The 18951-nt window shown below is 51.3% G+C and overlaps 1 protein-coding gene across 7 annotated transcripts in view; it reads right to left on the minus strand.

Moving 5' to 3' along the window:
* The window catches only part of CADM1 (cell adhesion molecule 1), a 197424-nt gene that overhangs the window by 16710 nt on the left and 161763 nt on the right, over nt 1–18951 (minus strand). For 3 of the 7 annotated variants that reach the window (XM_087969752.1, XM_087969753.1, XM_087969757.1), the window contains exons 7-9: nt 17716–17888; nt 13348–13428; nt 4182–4214 (exon numbers count right to left, since the gene is read on the minus strand). In XM_087969752.1, the coding sequence (XP_087825878.1) occupies nt 4182–4214; nt 13348–13428; nt 17716–17888 (287 nt within the window). The remainder of the gene's footprint in view (nt 1–4181; nt 4215–13347; nt 13429–17715; nt 17889–18951) is intronic. The other 4 variants (XM_087969756.1, XM_087969754.1, XM_087969755.1 and 1 more) reach the window with 3 other exon arrangements.

The following is an 18951-nucleotide window of genomic DNA, read 5'->3' on the forward strand; positions in this document are numbered from 1 at the left end:
CTTAAAGTTGCAAGGTTGGAGACCCCTGCTCCAAAGGATCTTCCTGTGTGATCAATTGCTTGATCCTGCTGCAAAGTTACTATTTAATTATATTTGATTGGACAGATAGAGCATTATTTCATTTTTCCTCCCCTCCTCTTTTTTTGCATGGGCTTTTTTTAAAGGACGGTCTATGACATTATTATGGCCTATTGTAGCTGTTGAAATTTAATGGGTTTACACACAAATACAATCCACAGCACAAGCTTCATTTCTCTGCCTTCTGCTCCTAGTTGGCTTCATCGGCTTTGAGAATGACGTGGAGTTTCTTCACTTATGGAGATTGGAGTTCTGAACCTGCTAGCTGACAGGGGTCCCCAACCTTGGCAAGTTTAAGGCTTGTGGACTTCAACTCCCAGAGTTCCTCAGCCAGCAAAGCTGTCTGAGGGACTCTGGGAGTTGAAGTCCACAAGCCTTAAACTTGCCAAGGTTGGAGACCCCTGTGCTAGAACACTAAAATTTAAATGGAGTGAATTTATAGGCTATGGAGTTTAGGACAATTAGGAGAGGAGGAAGAAGTTTTGAGGGACGCCAGGTTCTCCTAAAGGCCACAATTAATAGGAGCAGTTGAGGGAGAGGATCACACAGCCCTCCAGCACCCCTAACAGGGTTTCTCCACTTTTATGGGGGAGGGGGGCTGCACAGATGCTGCCTGCCTGGGTGGGGAGGGCTACACCTGGCCTCGCCACAGGGAGCTCTTGAGAGCTCCGGGCGTATTTCCTCTCTTTGTCAAGGGTGTCATTGAAATGCAGATTGGGTTTTAAAAGGGCGCTCCAGTTCTCATTGCAGGCACTGAGAGGTCGCTGAGGATAAAGGGCACAGGAGCACCGTGTGCGGAAGGGAGAAAAGCATTCCAGAGCGAGAAAGGGTCCCTGGACCTTTCTGGGAATACTAAGTATGTTCTGGGAAGCAGCTGGATAAACAAGCCTTTCTCCTCGTTCAACCGATCTGGAGGAGTGAATTGGTCCAAAAGAGGCATCTGAAAAGATGAGGGAGAGTGAAGCGGAGAGGAGAGCTGGGAAGGGCGGAGGAGTCCGGAGCACGTTTGGACCAGAGTTCTGGGGCAAGGAAGGCAGCCGGGAAAGGTCAGAGACACATACAGAAATCTGGAAGCATGGAGTCCTTGGCACCAGGGAGAGGGAAGAGTTTCCGTGCTTTAAACTTGCCATGCATTGCTGTGGGTCAGCCCCGTGTGGTGAGGGAGGGTCTGGCAGTGGGGGCTGCAGTCCTGCATGCACAAACTCATCTCTTCTCTGGGACGGGCTCCCCTAAGAGGAAGGGAAGAGGTGGGAGGGAGGGAGGGAGGGAGGGAGGGGCAGGGCCAAGCAGCTTGCTCCCTTCCCGGCACCCTGGAGCAGGCGCCTTCTGGGGCTGTCCTCTAACCTGGGCTGCTTTGGGAGGAGTTCCCTGGGTTCCATGGGGGGGGGGGGGGACGGACCCGCCCATCATGCATTTCTCCCCATCCACAGACATGCTGATGCTTATTTGGACGCTGGTCAGGACAGAATGGCCAACACGCACGAGAAACACCCGATCAACTCCAGACACACTCCGGCAATGCAAGCTTGGAAGGAGACGGCGAGGAGCTGAGGGTGGGGGGGGGGAAGAGCCACCTTGCTAAAGAGGGTCTCAAGGAATCCCCTCCCCCTTTTAAGGCAGAAAGCGCAGGGTGAGTAAGTTTGCAAATTGGAGAGTGAGGGAATGTTGGCCAATGATACTCGGAAACGACTGACTGCACCTCAAAACAAAGGCAACCTTTTCTGCTCCTTTTCCTTGTATCCGATCTTCCTTTTCTAGGCAACAATTTGCTTCTCAGAGGCTTCCAAACAGAGTAAATGACTGCAAACCAACGTATTATTTAAAGCCAACACAGATGGTTTCTAGGATCCCTGCCATGGGACAGCTGGTGGTCAGGGTGGGGTAAAGGAGTCCCTGTGGATTTTACTCCGCCAGTCCTTGCCGGCTATAGGAGAGTGGTGCTCATCTCAATATCAAGGCCATTGAGCCAGCAGTGTCTGAAGACATTTCTGCAGTCACGTGGCCAGCATGACATCACAGCACACTGTGACCTTCCCACCAAAGTGGTACCTATTTATCTACTCGCATTTGCATGCTTTCGAACTGCTAGGTTGCAGGAGCTGGGGTGAGGATGGGAGCTCACCCCTTTGTGTGGCTCTCGGGTCTCAAACCTGGACTGCCAGCTTTCCAACCAACAAGCCCAGGATCTTAACCACTAAGCCATCGCACCGCCGTCTTTGGTGATCATGGATCCATCTATTTATTTATTAAATTTATATGCGGCCTATCTTGCTATCCAGAATGATTCATGACACAGACTGAAAATCCCAATACTGAGATTTTTCAGGTCAGCGCCTCTCTAACTTGCTTTGTTTTATTCTGTTCTTTAACTTGATCTGAAATATTTCTTTGCCACACTGCTGAAAAACCGAAGTTGGAAGACTCTCTTTTGATGGCGGAAGCATAGAAATGGCCCCAGGGATCTGGTGCCCAGGCTCCTCAACTATTTCGTGTCTCACATTACAAGGCACCATCAAATGAGAGGCAATCACAATGGCACAATTTGTGCTGCTGTACATAATGGCAGCTCTTCAAGAAATAATGGCTTTCTCTGGAAGAAGCAGCAGGCAGTTATTGGGCAAGCTAAAATAACTCCGAAAAGGAATGGGCAATGAATCATCCCACTTTGTCCATAATACCGAGATGGTCACAAGAGAGACTTGCAGACTCTGATAGAATTTTGCTTTCTGTTGAAAAAAACAGAAACTTTGAAAAAACATTGGTTCAACAATAGATAATTTGCTACTTTTCTGGATTTCCACTCAAACTGTCCGATGCAAACAACCTCTCATGAATAAGGAAAGTCAGTAACTTCATTGTCTAGCACCTATATTACAAGAACCCCACTGGGAAGGGCGAGACAAGGCTTCATGGCTCTTGGGGGAGTTAAAAGTGTATGCTGCTTGTCCCTATGCAAGGACTCCAAGCTAGATCCTCGCTTGATCTCTCCTTCCAGCCTAGCTGGCAGTTTCCCAACCCAAAGCCAGGCTAGCTAATTGGAAAAGACTGCTTAAGACTCCTGGCAATCTTCATGAATTTTCAATCTTTCAGCTGAATGATCACGGAATATGTATCTTTCCTGGTAAAATAAAATTGGGAACAGACATCATTTAGAAGCAGAGCATAGCTTTGCTGTGGAACAAGGCTAAATTTCACGATTTCTAACAGCAAATGTACTACTCAGAGGAGTACAGCCGCCCTCCTCCGACGAGCCACCTGTATTAAGGCAGCTTCTGACGAAGTCAACAATGAAATTCCACTGGACCAGCTGAGACACAAACTCCACCGAGTCTGATCAGGATTCTTAACCTGTACATATACAACCAATGTTCTCTTTTATTCTTCCCGACAGTTATTCTAATGAGCTGCCAAGCTAAGTGTCTCTTAAGACAGAAGGGGAGCATTTTTAGCCATAAATGCAGGAGGCCTATTTTAACTGAAGCACAGTCATCTTAATGAATTAAAGTCGTTTCTCCGGTATTTGTTTCACTCTGGCTAAGACCCCCCAATATCCTCCCACTTGGAAAATTGACACTCGGGTGAGGAAGCTGTCCAAGATCGGCGGAGTATCAACTTTGGAAAGAGGAAGAGAGGCGTGAGGGAGCCTGCCTCACTCATCGGTCCTGAACCAGGGATGGCAGCCCACGTGGGAGCCAGCCTGCGGCTGAAAGGTTCAGGTTGTGTCCCTGCCTGGGGGATGTGGAAGTTTCACACTTCTCTGGTGGACCTCAGGAAATCACCAAGACATGCAGGGAGGATATTAAAAATGAAAGTGGGGCCCTGATTCCTTTTCTGATGTATCCTGACGCTTCTGCAGGTGTAGGGAAGTGGCCGTGTGGAGTGCAATTGAACGCCTGCAGAAGAGACCAACCTGGGCCCCTTTTCAGGCCTTAAAAACCAGGAGGGGGGGGGGGCTGAGACCAGCCCTTTTGGGAAGGTGGCTCTCCCCTGCCCCAATTTCCTCTCAGCCCCTCCCCACTCCTCGCCCCCCCTTTTCTCCCAGGCTTGCCTTGCCCCCTCAGCTCAGCCCAGCAAAAAGAGAAAAACAGGAATGCAATACCAACCGTGAACTGCCGGTTCTGTCGCCGCCGTTGTGTCTACACACGGGAACAGAGTTTGGAGGAAGGGAAGAAACAGGAGGTACAGCATGCAAAAAAGGGAAATGGAAAAAAAATGGAACAGATCATATATGAGAGCAAGCTTTCCAAGAACTTTGCGTGACGAGCAATCATAAAATGAAAGGCCAAAGCATTTGAAGTGAGTTGCACTGTTTTAAGAGGCATGCCTTGCGCTTTTAAGCCGGGAGCCTAGAGGGGAGGGGGAAGACCCCTGGGATGCCTGGCATCCAGAGGGTGGCAACAGCGCTGCTTTCTGGCGGGGCGCATGCAAAGCTGAAGAGACCCCTGCTCCCCCCACCCACCCACCCAGGGAAGCCGAAAGCAGCTCCAGATTGAGACAGGGGAGGTTGGGGGAGTCCTCTGAAGGCTTTGAACATTCAAACACTGCCTCTGCGGTGGGCTTGGCTCCTGGAGGGTCCACGGCCTCCGTCCCCTTCCCCAGACGCAGGAGGGGCAGGAAGGCCCCCACCGCTGCCTTCTGGCAATCCCAGGCTGTGGCGGGAGAGGAGCTTTGCCTCCAGCAAGCCAGGCAGAGATGAGGGAGGGGGACAGCAGGTGCCATCTTGGCAGAGGGGGAAGAGGGGGTCCTGCAAAAACCAACCCCCTCCGCTCTCCAAGCTTTCGCCGTTTCCCGATTGCTGTGGTTGGCACAACGAAGCAGGGCCAGAGTTCTACAGGACAGGTCCGTTTGGACACCAACACACACGTCCTTTTCCCAGAGTGGGTGTGGGCGAGCGGGAGACGTTTTGGAGAGCCAGGCGGAAGGGGATCAGATAATCGTGAGTGTCTCTTGGGGTGTCAAGATCACAATACAGTTCTTCGCAGGGGGCTTTGTTCTCCGGGGACCACCACCCCTGATACCCACCCTCCAGATAGTCCTGTAGCTTTGGGGGGTTCAACATAGCAACCCCCAAGGTTGCCTGGAGTTTGCTCTGCACCAGGGTGTTTGAAGAGTTACAGCTTACGCTGGAGGTAGTGCTGGCTTGGCCTGCCTTGCTGACTGGTCAGCCCATCCTTCTACTCTCTGAAACCCGGTCCTAAAACATCACACAGAAGCCGGACGTGGCACGGGCTGTTTCAACAGCACCAAACCACGACGGGGGTCTTCAGCAGCTTCTCTGCTCTCTCGGTGCGGCTCTGTTGGGTGACATTGTCTCCCGACACAATCCTAATCCCCTTGTGCAGATCCAAGGACCTGCTGAGGGACCCCCAGAGGCTTTCTCGAGTCAGCAGAGGCAATGTTGAAATGGAAAAAGCGGGTCTTCGTGCAATGTGCTGCAACGCACAACTGAGCCTACAAACGACCTCCCACTTTGGAAAACGAGGAGGGCAGGGTGGTGTTTCGACCACGGTCACCTTTCCGAGAGTGGGTTGGCCTTCCCAGAGCAGGGCCAGGGCAAAAGATAAACCAGTATCTGGACTACCCCAGTGCTGGTGGGGCAGGACCAGGAGGCATCATACTTACAGATGGAACCTTCTAATAGGTTTGATGTTGACAGAAGACCAGCTCTTCTGCCCAACTAAAAGAGGCATCTGGCCCAAAGTGACATGCCTGCAATTCACCGACAAGCTGCCTGAGACTCCCTTCTGCCACAGACACGTTTTGAAGGGTTCCAGGGTATCAGGAGATGTTCTTATGCAGGGAGCTCAAGCCAAGCCAGAGCAACAAACTACCCCAGGGCAGTGCAAACAACACGGGAAGCTTGGGGTTGGCCCTCTCTTACCACCATGGCCTGGCCAAGGCAGCCTTCCTAGGAAGGGCACCCCGAGGGCTGTGTGCAGGTGCGGGCTGGGGGGTCAAGACAGAGGGGTTGGCCCAGCTGAGTCACCTGAGCTGGGCCTTCTGTTCTGCAATTTGGAGGCGTCTCCGTAAGGAACCCCGTGTGCCCTCCTGGGGGGGCTGCAGGAGACGCCAAACCCTGCAGGAATCAGGACCCCTGTCTGTGCGCTGGAGAAAGAGGGTGGGTTAAGGAGCATGGTTCCATGCTCACAGTGCAGCTCGCTTTTCCTGTCCAGGGACAGAGCAGGAGACAAAGAAGCACAAGTGGGACACAAAAGTTTCAAGCGGTTAAGGCGAACAAACACTCCAAGTCAAACAACATCATGTTGGCTGCAGCTGGAATGGCAAAGTTGCGATTAGATTGTGGGGGGGAGAGATGGATGAGCCACAGCGATAAAAGGGGCCTCGGCCTCTCCGGGCAAGGCAGCCCCTCCTACAGCCCTCCTACTTCAACGCTGCCTCTGCCTGGCGAAAAGAGGGAGAGGCGCTGAGGGAGAAACCCGTATAAGGCACTTTCCGGCAACGCAAAGGCAACACACCGCACAACGCAGGCCTCCTTCTGAAGTGTGAAACCCAGCACCCGTTTCAGTCTTTGGAAAGAGCAGCAAGAAGCAGCTCGAATTCCAGAGTAATTGCTGGGCGGGTGGTTTCTGCCTCCTCCACCCAACTATGCAGGACCGAAGTGGGAAATGCTAGAAGGGTCCAGGCCTTTCGGATCATTATTTTTTAACTAGGTTGGGAAGAGGAAATCACTAACAGGCCCCCCCACCCCCGCCATTCCCCACCCCACCCCTGAGACAGCTTAGCAATATTCACGGGGAGCCGTGGAGCGGAACCTGCTTTGCGGCAGAGTTTGGTCTGTTCAGATGGCTTCTCTCCAACTTAAAATTGTTCACTGAATGTGACAGACTGAGGGTTTAAAAACTAATCCATAAAATTAGTCCAAAGTCTCCCGCAGAATGGATTTTTAAAATGAAAATGAAAACCCAAGGACGCATTTTTTAATAAACGCCCTAAACGTTTGCACAAGCAAAGCCTGGCGGCCTCTGGAAATTGGGTAGAAGGAGTCGGAGGAGGCCTTGAAAAACTGCCTGGCCTTCGGTTGCCCACCCCTGTTTTCACGCAGCAGCCCCAGGACAAGGCGTTGGTCGGATCCCACAGTAGGCCCAGGCTGATGGGCACGGGAGCACCCCGCAGACACGGAGCCAAGTCTCCTCCCCAAGATCTGGGCCCAATGCCGCGGGAAGATCACCGTGACAGAACAAAATGACTTTCGGCAGAGATAACTCGGCTCGGATACGAACCTTATTGAATAATTCTGTATGTATTAAATTTTATTTATCTTACTGGACTTTGGATCTGAGGATCTTGCAATATATCGTCATTTTGTTTTGAACTGGGCAGTCCCCCTTCTAGGCACCTCGCCCAAGATGGAAAATCTGGAGCCCACCCACGCATCTTAGGAGCAGAGCAGGGTGGAACCTGGTTTCTGGGATTGTGAAGGGTGGTTGGAAACCTGCATTCCTATTTTGCCTTTGTTCTGGGTTACATTTCAGGGAAACTCAAGAATGGCTCAGTTCACACCAGAAGGTGGAAAGAAAAGAGCCGTGCAAGAGACAGAGAGAGGAAGAGGAAGAGGGATGGAGGCCAGCAGATCTGCAGTCCAAGTCACCCGAGCGTGTTGAGAGACCGGATGTTTTGTAAAAAATAATCAGGATCGGTTTAGGAATTTTGTGTAGCGCAGAAAATTATTGTTATTATTATTATTTGAAGCACGGCAAGCACACAGGGGGCTGTGATTTAATGCTTCACCCTTCTCCGCTCTCCTCACCAGCTTCCTTCCCTAGCAAAATGGGAACCGTCTTGCATCAGCAAGAAACCACACCTCGGAAGGGTTGTTTAATCAAAGGTCTCCTGCATAAGCACCCAAGTGCACTGAAGCCTCGCTCAGCTCTTTGTCTCCCCCCCCGCCCCCCCCCCGCCCAAAGTGCTAAAGTGGATGTCAGGGCAATTTGCATTTGCTGTGCTAAGCAGGGCTTCCCGAGGGGATCCAGGTGGGCTCCCTTTTGCTGACGGAGCGCTGGAGGCCCCTGGAGGTAGAGAGCCTCCTTAGATACACGGGAGCATCTAGAACCACAGGCAGGTCAGGCCAACTGGGGTGCAAAAGGAGGAGAGCAGTGCTCAGCTGCGGCCAGCATGGAGGAGTTGGGTTTGGGGTGGCCTGTGTAGGCGCTGAAATGTGCGCTTTGGATGTGGGGTCCCTACGCAGAAGGCGAAGGTGGGCCAAGCTGGGCTTCTTCTGGGCAGGAGGAGCTTGGGAGCAGCTTCCTTGGAGAAGAACATCGGAGGCTGAGAGGGAAGGCAGAGAAGAGCCAGAGGCCAGTGCATGAGCTGCGCAAGGGAGAGAAGGAATGGCTTCTCCCACCAAAATCCCTCCAGATTGCTAAAACCTTCTGGGTTTTGCTTCTGATGGACTCCGCCTGACGCAAACTTTCCTTCTCAGGTGCAGCAACCGATTTCAGGTTGGACGTAAAACCTGCACGCACCTCGGCGCAAGAAGACAAGACGCCAGCTGAGCTCAGTGGCACAAACGTTGCCGCTTCGGGAGGGAGCCCCCCCGAACCCCCCCCCCCTTTTGATGTGGTTGCAGGAGAGGCTGGAAAGGTCAGGCAATCGCAGGGACCACGCTAAATTAACTTGACATTTTACCAGAGGCACAAGAAGCCAACGAAGAGAATAAATAACTGGGGAGAACTACATCTTTTCCCCTCCATCTGGGAAATGGTGCTGGAGACTTTGCCCCATTGTGCACGACGCAATAACAGGAAGTGATGGGCCTTATCCAAAGATCTGGGCTTGGGGGGGGGGGAGGGGAGAGGGGCGGGCTGGTTGGTCGCTTCCTGGAGAGAATCCAGGACATTAAGAGGTAGTTCTTGGCTAACGACTGCAACTGGGACTGGATCTTTCGCTGTGGTTGTTAAGTGACCATCACCCAAAATACAATTGCATTTTGCCCCAGCCGTTAAGTGAATCAGCATGCTGGTTTGCCCCTTTGGGATGACGACCTGGGCAACTGGGAGCCTGTGGAGTGAAAGGGGAACCTCTACCATCCCTCCCGGCCCCTGCGCAGCGCCTGAGAAAATCAGAGACTCAGCCTGACTGGAATGGGTGCAGGCGGGTTCCTACGGAGGTTTTCAGACAATACGCCCTTTGCTGAAAGGGGAGGGGGCTGCACGGGAAGGTAAGAGCAGCAGCAGACCTCCCAGCCTCTCAGGCAGGCGTTCTTCCTAGCGAGCCCTGCATAAAAGGTGGGTAATTATGCTAATTTCATTTGGAGAATGGTTTCCGTTATATAAACCTTCAGCACAAGAGAAGAAAATAGACTCCCGGAGTTTTATGCTGCCACTTAATCACCGGTGTTTGCCTGTGGAGGCTTTTAAGGCTAATGGGTGGCTCCGAGTTCCACAGAAATTCATTTCTGTAGCCATTTGGCAGGAGACAATACACCCAAGCAAATTTAAGCAGGCCACCCACTCCCTGGCAGAAAAAAAGGAGGAGGTCAGGATTTGGTCCCCTCACCTTTCCTCTGTTTGGAGAGAGAGAGAGAGAGAGACTAAGTTAAATTCCAGGCAGGTGATATCAAGGCTTCCCGATAAGATAAATACATACACAGTTTGTCTACTAAGACACAGCAACGCGGCAAGATCCTATCCATCAAAAGAGGGGATCTGACAAAATTGCTCGAGTGGCAATCTCAGCTTAACTGCGCCTCGGCGCCAGATGGTGTGTTGCAACAAGAGTGTTTTGGGGCTGAAAGGAGGAAGGACGAAGACGGACAAATCCTTGAGATGGGAGCCACACGGGCCGAAGACTAAGGGGCCTTTTGGAAACGCTCACGGGGACATATTTTGGGGGGTGGGTGAGTGCTTAAAAGGGAATTCCAGGACCAATTACCAATAGAAGAGAGAATTTGTAGCTCAGGGTTGAACTGTGGGGTCCCTGGTGCTCTCTGAGCTTGGTTGGTTTTTTTGCAGACATTTCATGACCCAACTAGGGAACATCACCAGTTGTAAAAGTGGGATTTGCTTTCTTCTAATAGATAAATAGCTTGCCCTGTCAGTTGGTGGGGGTGATCTTGGTGGTCCCTTAACAGCCTAATCAAGGAACTCGCAAGAACACACCACCACCACCATCACCACCACCAACAGGCAAGCGGTGATGTATCAACAGAGAGTCAACCCCACTTCTTCTAGCCCTGAGATTGTTACCTAGTTGGGTAATGAAACAATGGCAAGAAAACAATCAAGCTCAGGGAGCACAAAGGCCTCCAAACAATGAGGTGACCACAACTGGGCGGTGCAATTGGCCTCGTGCTCTCTTGTCTGTGTTGCCGGAACAGCCCTGTCGAATTATCAGTTCCTAATCAACAAGATTGATTTGTATTTCCCCGCCTTTCCCACTGCAGGCTCTTTAAATATGTCCACTGGGAACTAGAACGCAAAGGATGGGCCACCCTCCGGCTCCTTCATCCAGACCCTCCCACCGGCTGCTTGGGAACCACAGTCCCCGTTCTTCTGGAGTCTTCCAAGGTGGGAAAGGAAACTTGAGCCGGCGAGCAGGAGCAGATCTTGGGAAAGGCATGAATGCACGTTCTGCAGAGCAGGAGTCTCCAACCTGGGCAACATTGCTGGCTGAGGAATTCTGGGCGTTGAAGTCCACATGTTGTAAAGTTGCCAAGGTTGGAGACCCCTGTTCTAGAAGAGCATCTCATCATTCTCCCTGCGGGAGGAAGGCCTCTTCCACGCTATCTAGAGAAGGCATATCTTCTGAAGGGGAAAACAGGCTTCGTGCTTCAGGAATAGTGCTTCCCACCAAGGACAAATTTATGCCGAACCAATTAGCTTAAACCCACTGAATTAATCCTTTCTTCCCCCTTGAGAGCCAAACCCCTGGGCTTGCACACAAGCATCAAAGCCCAAGGGAACCTCCGAGAGGAGCCTGCATTCCGCAAAGATATGAGAGATGCCCAAATCACTCAACACAAAAGGGCCTATTCGTCTCATCTCTCTGGCTGCAGGTGACGCACAGCAGGAAGAGAAACATAAAAACAAGGAGGAGGAAGACCCCCCAACCCTCTACAAAGAAGATTAGCGTCTGTCAGCAGCAATCTGGCAACAAAATTAAGCGACATACCAGCTCAGGAGGCATCGAGCTTAGAAGGTGGGAGGGAAGGGCCATCTTCATCGCACGCAGAAAAGGCAGAGGGGAGATTGTGGTAAAACTGACATCTTGGCACGGAAGAGGAATTTCAGGTGAGAAGCAAATAGAGCAGGTTAAAAAAGGGGGGTATACATATCATGTTACAGCCCATCTGGGAAAGAGGATTTTGGCTGGGGTCTGCAAAGCCTTCTACAACAGATCTTGAATCCCCCAAATGACCCTTTCGGGAAACAGGCTGGGGTTGAGGGCACCACAGCTGGAAGGGCTCCCCAGTTTCTGGGATGACCAGGTTGGGGACTCTGCTCTGGGATTGGGGGACACTAGAGGCATCAAGGGAGTAGAGAGTCTGGCCCAAAGTAGGTTCCATGAAATACTGAGTATGAGAAAAAGAGGCAGGGGCTGTCCAGTCCACGTTCTCCCCAACCCCAACTGGCCCAAGAGGCCGGAGGTGGTCTTGAGTCAAACCTCTTGCTCTTCTCTGAGTGTAGCTGAATCCTTTCCCACTAAGTTCAACTATTCCTAATCCCACCATCCCCTTCCAAAACCTCTGAGATTAGCACCCCTGATTTACTAGCCACCCCCAACCCACCTATGTTGCTTTCTGAAACATCCAAGATTTTGCTTTCAGGAGTCAGTCCAAACGCCTGGCAAGTCTCACGGATGATCAACGGGAATGGAAAAGGGACCCATCTCCTCCTGCCACTCAGGGAGCCCAATTAAGAGCAATGAGCCAGGAACGAGAGTGACCGGCACACGGCAGGGTCCTTGCGTTGCTTTCAGGAGGAGCACACGGAGGCTGCAGGCGTTCCCACACTTGCAATTTCTCCCAGTCATCCAATGAGCACCCCGAGACACCAAAAGGCATTAATTCAAATTAATGAAGCTCTTTTACATGGTCAGAGGTGATCGTGATGAGAGGAAGGCTGGCTTTATGGGGGCCCCCTTGGCTTGCCCTCGATCTGCTCCTTGGAGGGGGTGAAGGTCACCTGGAATCGACAGCACTGAGCAACCCACCAAGTAGGCTATGACTACACAACGGTGGAAATAAATAAGCCACGCAAACGAGGACTTTCTCAAGGTATCGGCTTCCTTAAGAGCCTGGAAGGAGAAAATGGTAACGAGGCAAAACACTTGATGGTCAACACAAGGAAAAAGGAGGGTTAAGGCACATAGAGAGGAAAGGTTTTGTTATTTCAGTAGACCCAACATTTCTGAGCCTCCTCAGAGAAAGCAGAGCCTGTGTGTTCTAGGAGAGGGATGAGAGCATCACGACAGACGGACGGAAGGCCCAAGGCGGCCAGGCGAAGCAAGGTGGAAGTCACGCGGGCGGCTTCTGAAGTGGGAGGAGCACAATCTCGCCTCCCGTGCTGGGCTCGACCCACAAGTCCACTTCTGCCCAGGAGCCCAAGAGGGAAGAAGAAGAAGAAGAGAAACCCTGCAAAGAAGAGCCCGGGGGGACGGGCGAGGGAGGCAGGGTGTGGCTACTCTCAGGTGATCAGCTGGAGCCGAGACACGTGCCCTGGGAATGGCAGGTAGGGAGCGGCCCAAGGGTGGCTCAGGGTGATGGGTGGGAAGGGCCAGGGAGGGGCTTCAAGGTGCCGAGCGAAGGGGCGAGGCAGCAGCCATCTTGGGTGCAATGGGGCTGGCAGCTGCAGAGGCCGAGGTAGTTGCATGGAAACCAAAAATCAAATTAATTGTCCTTAGGAAGGGCGATGCCTGCGGACCAGAGCTGAAAAGGAGAACCGGTTCTCTGTATTTTAAAGAAAGAAAAGCAGAACTCGGGTTGAGCCAAAGTTGGTCGCGCCTACTCATAGACTACAGTCCCCTAAAGAGCCCAGCCACGTTTGCCTCTGTTGGGAAGGGTGGTCCAGGCGTTAAGGAGCCCCTTGCCAGGCCAACATCCCAAACCCTTTCGGGTCACCCAGGCGAGTGGGGGGTGGGGGGAAACAAACAACACCAAAATAAATCAGGAATAAACGGAATTGGAAAGAAGCCCCTTTCCTCTCTCTTTCATGGTCCCTCCCCTCCACCCGTCCCCACCCGTCCCCCTGGCAGGTAAGGTACAGCAACACCTGTAGGCTTCGACCCATAGGGCTGGGGGAGGTACTGTACCTGTGGCGATGTTGGTGGTGGTGGTGATGATGATGGTGGTGGGAAGTGTGGTGGTGGGAGGAGGGAGAGTTGTGGGAAGATCTAGATAAAAAAAAAACACATAAAGAAAGAAAAAGAAAACAGGGGGGAAAAGAGCAAATTAAAAAGAAATGAGCAGAACACAAAAATGGTCAACAAATCAGCAAAGAAGCCAAATAAAAGGATGGCGGTTAGCGGCTGGGCTTGGTCCAGCTGTTGCGGGGGGAGGCCAGAAGGTGACGGACGATGACGCAGCTCTTGCTTGGCTTGGGGTGGGTGAGATCCAGCAGCAGTTAGCCCTCCCCCTCCTCCCCCCTCCCCCCCAGGATGGGGAGATTGGGGGTGGGGTGGGGAGATGGAGAGGAGGTGGAACACAAAAATTAGTCACAGATGCAAAACCGCATGGGATGGCCCTCCTCCAGAACCCACCAGAAAAAAAAAAAAACCCCACTGAGGCTGCATGCCACCCCCCCCCAGGAAGGAGGGCTGTGTGCCCCATTTAGGAAGCATATTAAGGCTTGTTTTTGATTTCTTCGGTTGGCGCTTTGGCATCTGAAAAAGAGGGGCCACCCCCACATCACCGCTGGGTTTAGCAGCCCAAATACCAACACCAAATAAGACTGCCCCCCCTTCCTCTTTGCTTTCTCCAGAGCAGTTAACTTCATTATTCCCCCCCTCCATCAACCCATCCCAGCAGGATATAAAACTACTTCTAAGCCAGCAATAAATACAAAAGGGAACGAGAATGTCATGGCTGAATATCAAGTTGGATGCATGGAAGAGTTGAGTGAGATTTCTTTTAACATAAAGTCAAAGTCTTTGGGACTTATAAATATTCATGCCCAGCCCAGGATCCGTGCATTTTTCACCCTCCAGTGGATGGAAATAAAGGGGGATTCCCCCCTTTTCCTTTCTGACCACAAAAGGGAAGAAAAGGCCCCTTGGTCTAGAAGGGGGTTGGCCTGTAAATGCCAGCCACAATCTCTCCTGAGGGCACCCAACCTTTGCCAAGAACGGGTGGCCTCTTGACTTCCTACCTTTTCCGAGCCCCTCTGGACGGAGGAGAGAAGGAAGGGGAGGGAGAGGAGACACTGGGGGAGGGGAGGGGGGAGAGAGAGGAAGTGCCACATGTATCGCTGCCCAAACGATCAAACTGAATGTGTTAAGCACAACACCCGACTTTGAACTTGGGAACGAATCGTCAGTAATGGAGCTTGAAATGGTTCAGAGGCTTTTGATTTCAAGTTTTATCTTAAGCATGTCAAACTTCTCATCACTGACACATCTACCCCTCTTTTATCTTCAAGAGAGCTCTTGGATTTTCTAATTAATAAATCCAAACTCGCTTCACCTTTATCGTGTGCTTGGCACAACTTCTTCAGGAGGGGGTAGGTATGGCCAGGAGACAGGGCTGCTGAGGGAGCGGCGCTCGGCTGCCCAACCATCTGGAGATCCCTTCAGCGGGTGCCAGGCAAGAGACAGGCCTGTTGGGCACCAAATTAAAGGACTGGACCCTCTTTGAAGGCAATGAAAGCCGAGCAAATCGTTTTGTTCCTGCAGTCCAGTTTCAGAGCGGCTGCCCTGCTTGATCCGACTGCAGAGCAGTGGGACACAGCACAGGTGGACCCTCTTGTGTTGGGTCAATAAAGGTCATCTATTTCTTCTACCTCTGTAAATCCAGCTCCCAGCCAAATGTGCCAAGATTCGGTGGCCACATTTGTCCAAAGCAAGACAGCATCTGGGTGGTTTATGGTGGAGGGTGAGTTTGGAAACCGCAGGGCTGCTATTGATTTCACTGGGATCTGTGCACCAGGACCAGATTCTCCGTCTCTGCCATGATGAAGGAGGCCACGATTTTCCAGAATGGAAAGGAGGCCAGGAAAATGGAACCCTGGGGGTGAGTCACCAGCTTGTTGCCTCTCACAGGCACCTGGCAGCGGCAGCCTAAAAGGCCATAGGGACCATTCTTGTCTGGTGCACAAGGTTCTCTGCTGCCTTTCCGTTGTTTGGGGCCATTTTGATCCATGCTTTGATGCAGGGGATCATCAAGGAAATCATATCCTCTCGCGAGATTATCTGCAAAGGGGGATCCTTTTATGATTTCTTCCAGGAAAGGGGTCTTCGGAGAAACACCATTTTTCCGACTCAAAAGATAGTGAAATGTATTTATTCTAGACAGCCGATCAAGCATAAGAAGGAGATCAAAGGGAAAAGGTACTGAGATGTCTTGAGGTCCAGGATCCCTGACTTTTCCATGCAAGAACAAAGTTGTCCAGCAGCAGCCAAGTTGGCTGGAAACTCTGGAGAACTCAACTTCCAGCCCCACGAAAAGCGCCAGTTTGGGGTGGCTGACCTGATCTGTCATTGCTTGGAGAGAGTAGGGATGCTGATTGTCCTTCAGATAAACCAGGCATGTCAGCTCCTGGCCAGCTGACCCTCAACCAGGAAGGGTTCTACTAAAAACTAAGCCAAGCAGGAGAAGATTTGGGTTTGGAGTTCAAGCTTGACTTCTAGTGCTGTTCTACCATGTTTTAGATGCAGGAGAGCAGACCAGGAGGCTGCGGTGGAAATCTAAGCATGGCTTCATTCGGTTACCAATTCCTCTGGGATTCAACAACTGCTCTACCATTATTAGTCTTGCTTGCTTTTTCCAGAGGAACCACAGGAAGGACAGCACCTGGCATCAACTTGGGCAGGAAGGAAGATGATTCCATTTGCGTCTTAAAGAAGAGGGGGCCCCAATCCAACCTGTGCCTCTTCTTGATCTTCCTAGCCCAACCAGTGTTCACTCCTGAACACTGACTGTGGATCAGCCAACGCCCTTTGTTTCATTGGGAAAGTTAGAGAACACCCGTCAGGTCACTCATACAGGAAAAAGAGGGGGAATAAAATAAAATTGTAAAAGTTCCTCAAAGAAACCAGAGGCCTGACTAGGTCAAAATGCTGTCAGCTTTCCAAAACTAGCGAAGATGTCTACCTGTCCACACCTGCAGTTGGGTAACTTTTCTCTCTTAAAGTGGCAACTTGACATTTCTCACCCATTTTCGATAAACACACACTTATTCTGATTAGAGGCAATAATTAATGACTGACCCTATTGAGTCTGGGAGAAACAGGCTCTGCACTTGGTTGACTGATGATGGAACCTTTCTACGGGCCCCGCAACAGGAACAACGAGGCTCCTGGGCTTGGAGCACAGAGGAAGCTTCCGTATGAATCCCTATAAAGAGGAATACTTGCAGGGAAGGCCACTGGGGGCCAGGGCAGGCATGGGGAGGGAAGAGTTTAAGCGGGGGGCGGCGGGGGGAATGGGTGGAGTGGAAGGATGCTTGTAATGCCTCCACTCAATTACCGAAGCTTTCGCGTTTCCTGCTGAGCTGGCTCAGTCAACTAATTCCCTGAGTTTCCACTGTGGATATTTCACTGAACGGGACGTCCCAACAACAACAGCCGCTGCCGTTCAGGGCTGCAGGGGCTGCCTTTATTTGGGGGCTCAGTCTGCCCTCTCTAACCCCTAACCCTAACCCTAACCCTGACCCACCAGGCTCTCAACAGGGTTGAACCCATTTGCAAGCAGATCCATGGTTCTGCTCAAGGGCCCGAGTTTATGGCTGTTGATGTCCGACGCGAAGGCCTCTTCCAAGGGGGAAGGAAATAATCCAGTGGCATGTAGTGCACTTGGAAGTGCAGTTCTCAGTGGCAAAAGATTGATAGAATGGTGTGGTGTTCCCTTAGATTGTGCACCGGTGGCATTCTCAGCTGGTGACCTGAGGAGCATTGGTTCGAACATTAAAAATAGAAATCTGTTTTTCTTCACCGTTTACGCCAGAGGTCCCCCAAACTTGGCCACTTTAAGACTTGTGGACTTCAACAGAATTCTGGGAGTTGAAGTCCACAGGTCTTAAAGCGGCCACATTTGGGGATCCCTGGTTTACACTTAAATAAAATAGGTTGGGAGACATGGCTGAACCCATCCTGCCAGGCGGGAATGAGCATTTACCACCTCCAGCCCAAGCCTTTTCCCTCTCGGTTTGGGACTGCTCCTTCCGCCAACAAGACCGTAAGGACAGGACTGCTCTACTCGGTGCAAAGGGAAGGTGACCCCAGAGTCAGGCAGAGGAAGGACGGAAAGAAGGGAGGAAGGAGGGAGGGAGGGAAGGAGAAGCTAACCGGCTTCGTTCCAGTGATGCTGCCTTTACCGTACGCTCATGCTGGGCCTGGGCCCAAGGAAGGCAGCTGACCCCAGCCAAAATGGCGGCTTACTTGCCGACACCATGCCCCCTCCCCAAAGACCTCGGGAGCAATTCGGCATCAAGGCATCTGGAAGAAAGGCGTGCTGGTCTCACGTACCGTATACATAAAGCGTGTAATCAGAATAGGCCGTCCCCACTTGGTTGGAAGCCTCACAACGGTATGTGCCGTTATCGCTTTTGTTTAGGCTGTCAATGTGGAGGTTTGACCCCGACACCAAAACGTGCTGGGGCATCTCATCGTCGACTCTTAACCACGTCACATCAACAGGCCTGAGAAGAAGACCCAAAGAAGAACATTGTGAAAGAGCTTCCCGGGCCACATGGCTCCCCCATCCCTGTGAGCATAAACTCCAGCCCCAATGAGTCTGTCTGAGAAAAAGAGAGAGAGAGAGAGAGAGAAAGAAGGAAGAGAACAGGAAGGAAGGAAGGAAGGAGAGAGAGAGAGAGAGAGATGGGTGGTGAAAACTCTCTCTGCACGGAGGAATCGGCTAATCATAAACAGAGAAGCAACCATGGGTATGGGGTGGGAGGTTGAAATGATTTCCCTCCCCATCCCCGATCTGTCCAAGCCAGAAGCTGAGCATTTTGTTTCAAGTCAGACATAGCCCAACCACTACATAAATCAGTGATAAATCTTATGGCTTTCTGAATTACTCTGGGCACCTGGAATGTAATTGCCAAGATAGCAATCTATTTCTCTCTTATTCCTTCATAGGAAGAGTAAACATTAATGTTAAGCCACAATGTGTGATGGGTTCCACACAATGAATAAATTAGAATATATCACAGAGAACAGGAAAGACAACACCGCAAAATACAACAACTCAAAAATAAAACCCAGAAACATGCAACCAAGCCGAGCCAACAGGAGGGGGGAAATAAATAAATTTTTAAAAAAAGAAAGAAAAAAGAAAGAGAGACGATGCCGAAAGACGTTACCTAGCAAAACGTGTCTCTTCTGTCCAATGCACCTTTCCTGTCAAGAGAGCTCCACTGAACAGAATCCCTGCGTGTCAGCCTTAGGCTGGAAGGCATGGTGGGAAATGGGGGATTGGCATGTGTGTGTGTGTGTGTGAGAGAGAGAGAGACCTCTAACTGAATTGACCCAACCAGGAAGGTATCGATTAGAGCAGCCAGTCTCTTAACCTTGGCACCTTTAGGATGTGCACCCTTCAAGTCCAGACATCTTAAAGGTGCAAAGGGTGCGAAACGCTGGATCAGAGTTATCTGCTCTGGTTAATTCATTTGAGAGACCGAAAAAAGGAAGGCTCAGATGCCAAAGCTGTGGGTTGTAAAGAATTAATAGTAAGTAAAACCCAGCCTACAAAGAACC

Source organism: Notechis scutatus, chromosome 7 (assembly GCF_049901735.1).
Source record: "Notechis scutatus isolate UNSWTSFEM ecotype Mainland chromosome 7, rNotScu1.2, whole genome shotgun sequence".
NCBI lineage: Eukaryota > Metazoa > Chordata > Lepidosauria > Squamata > Elapidae > Notechis > Notechis scutatus.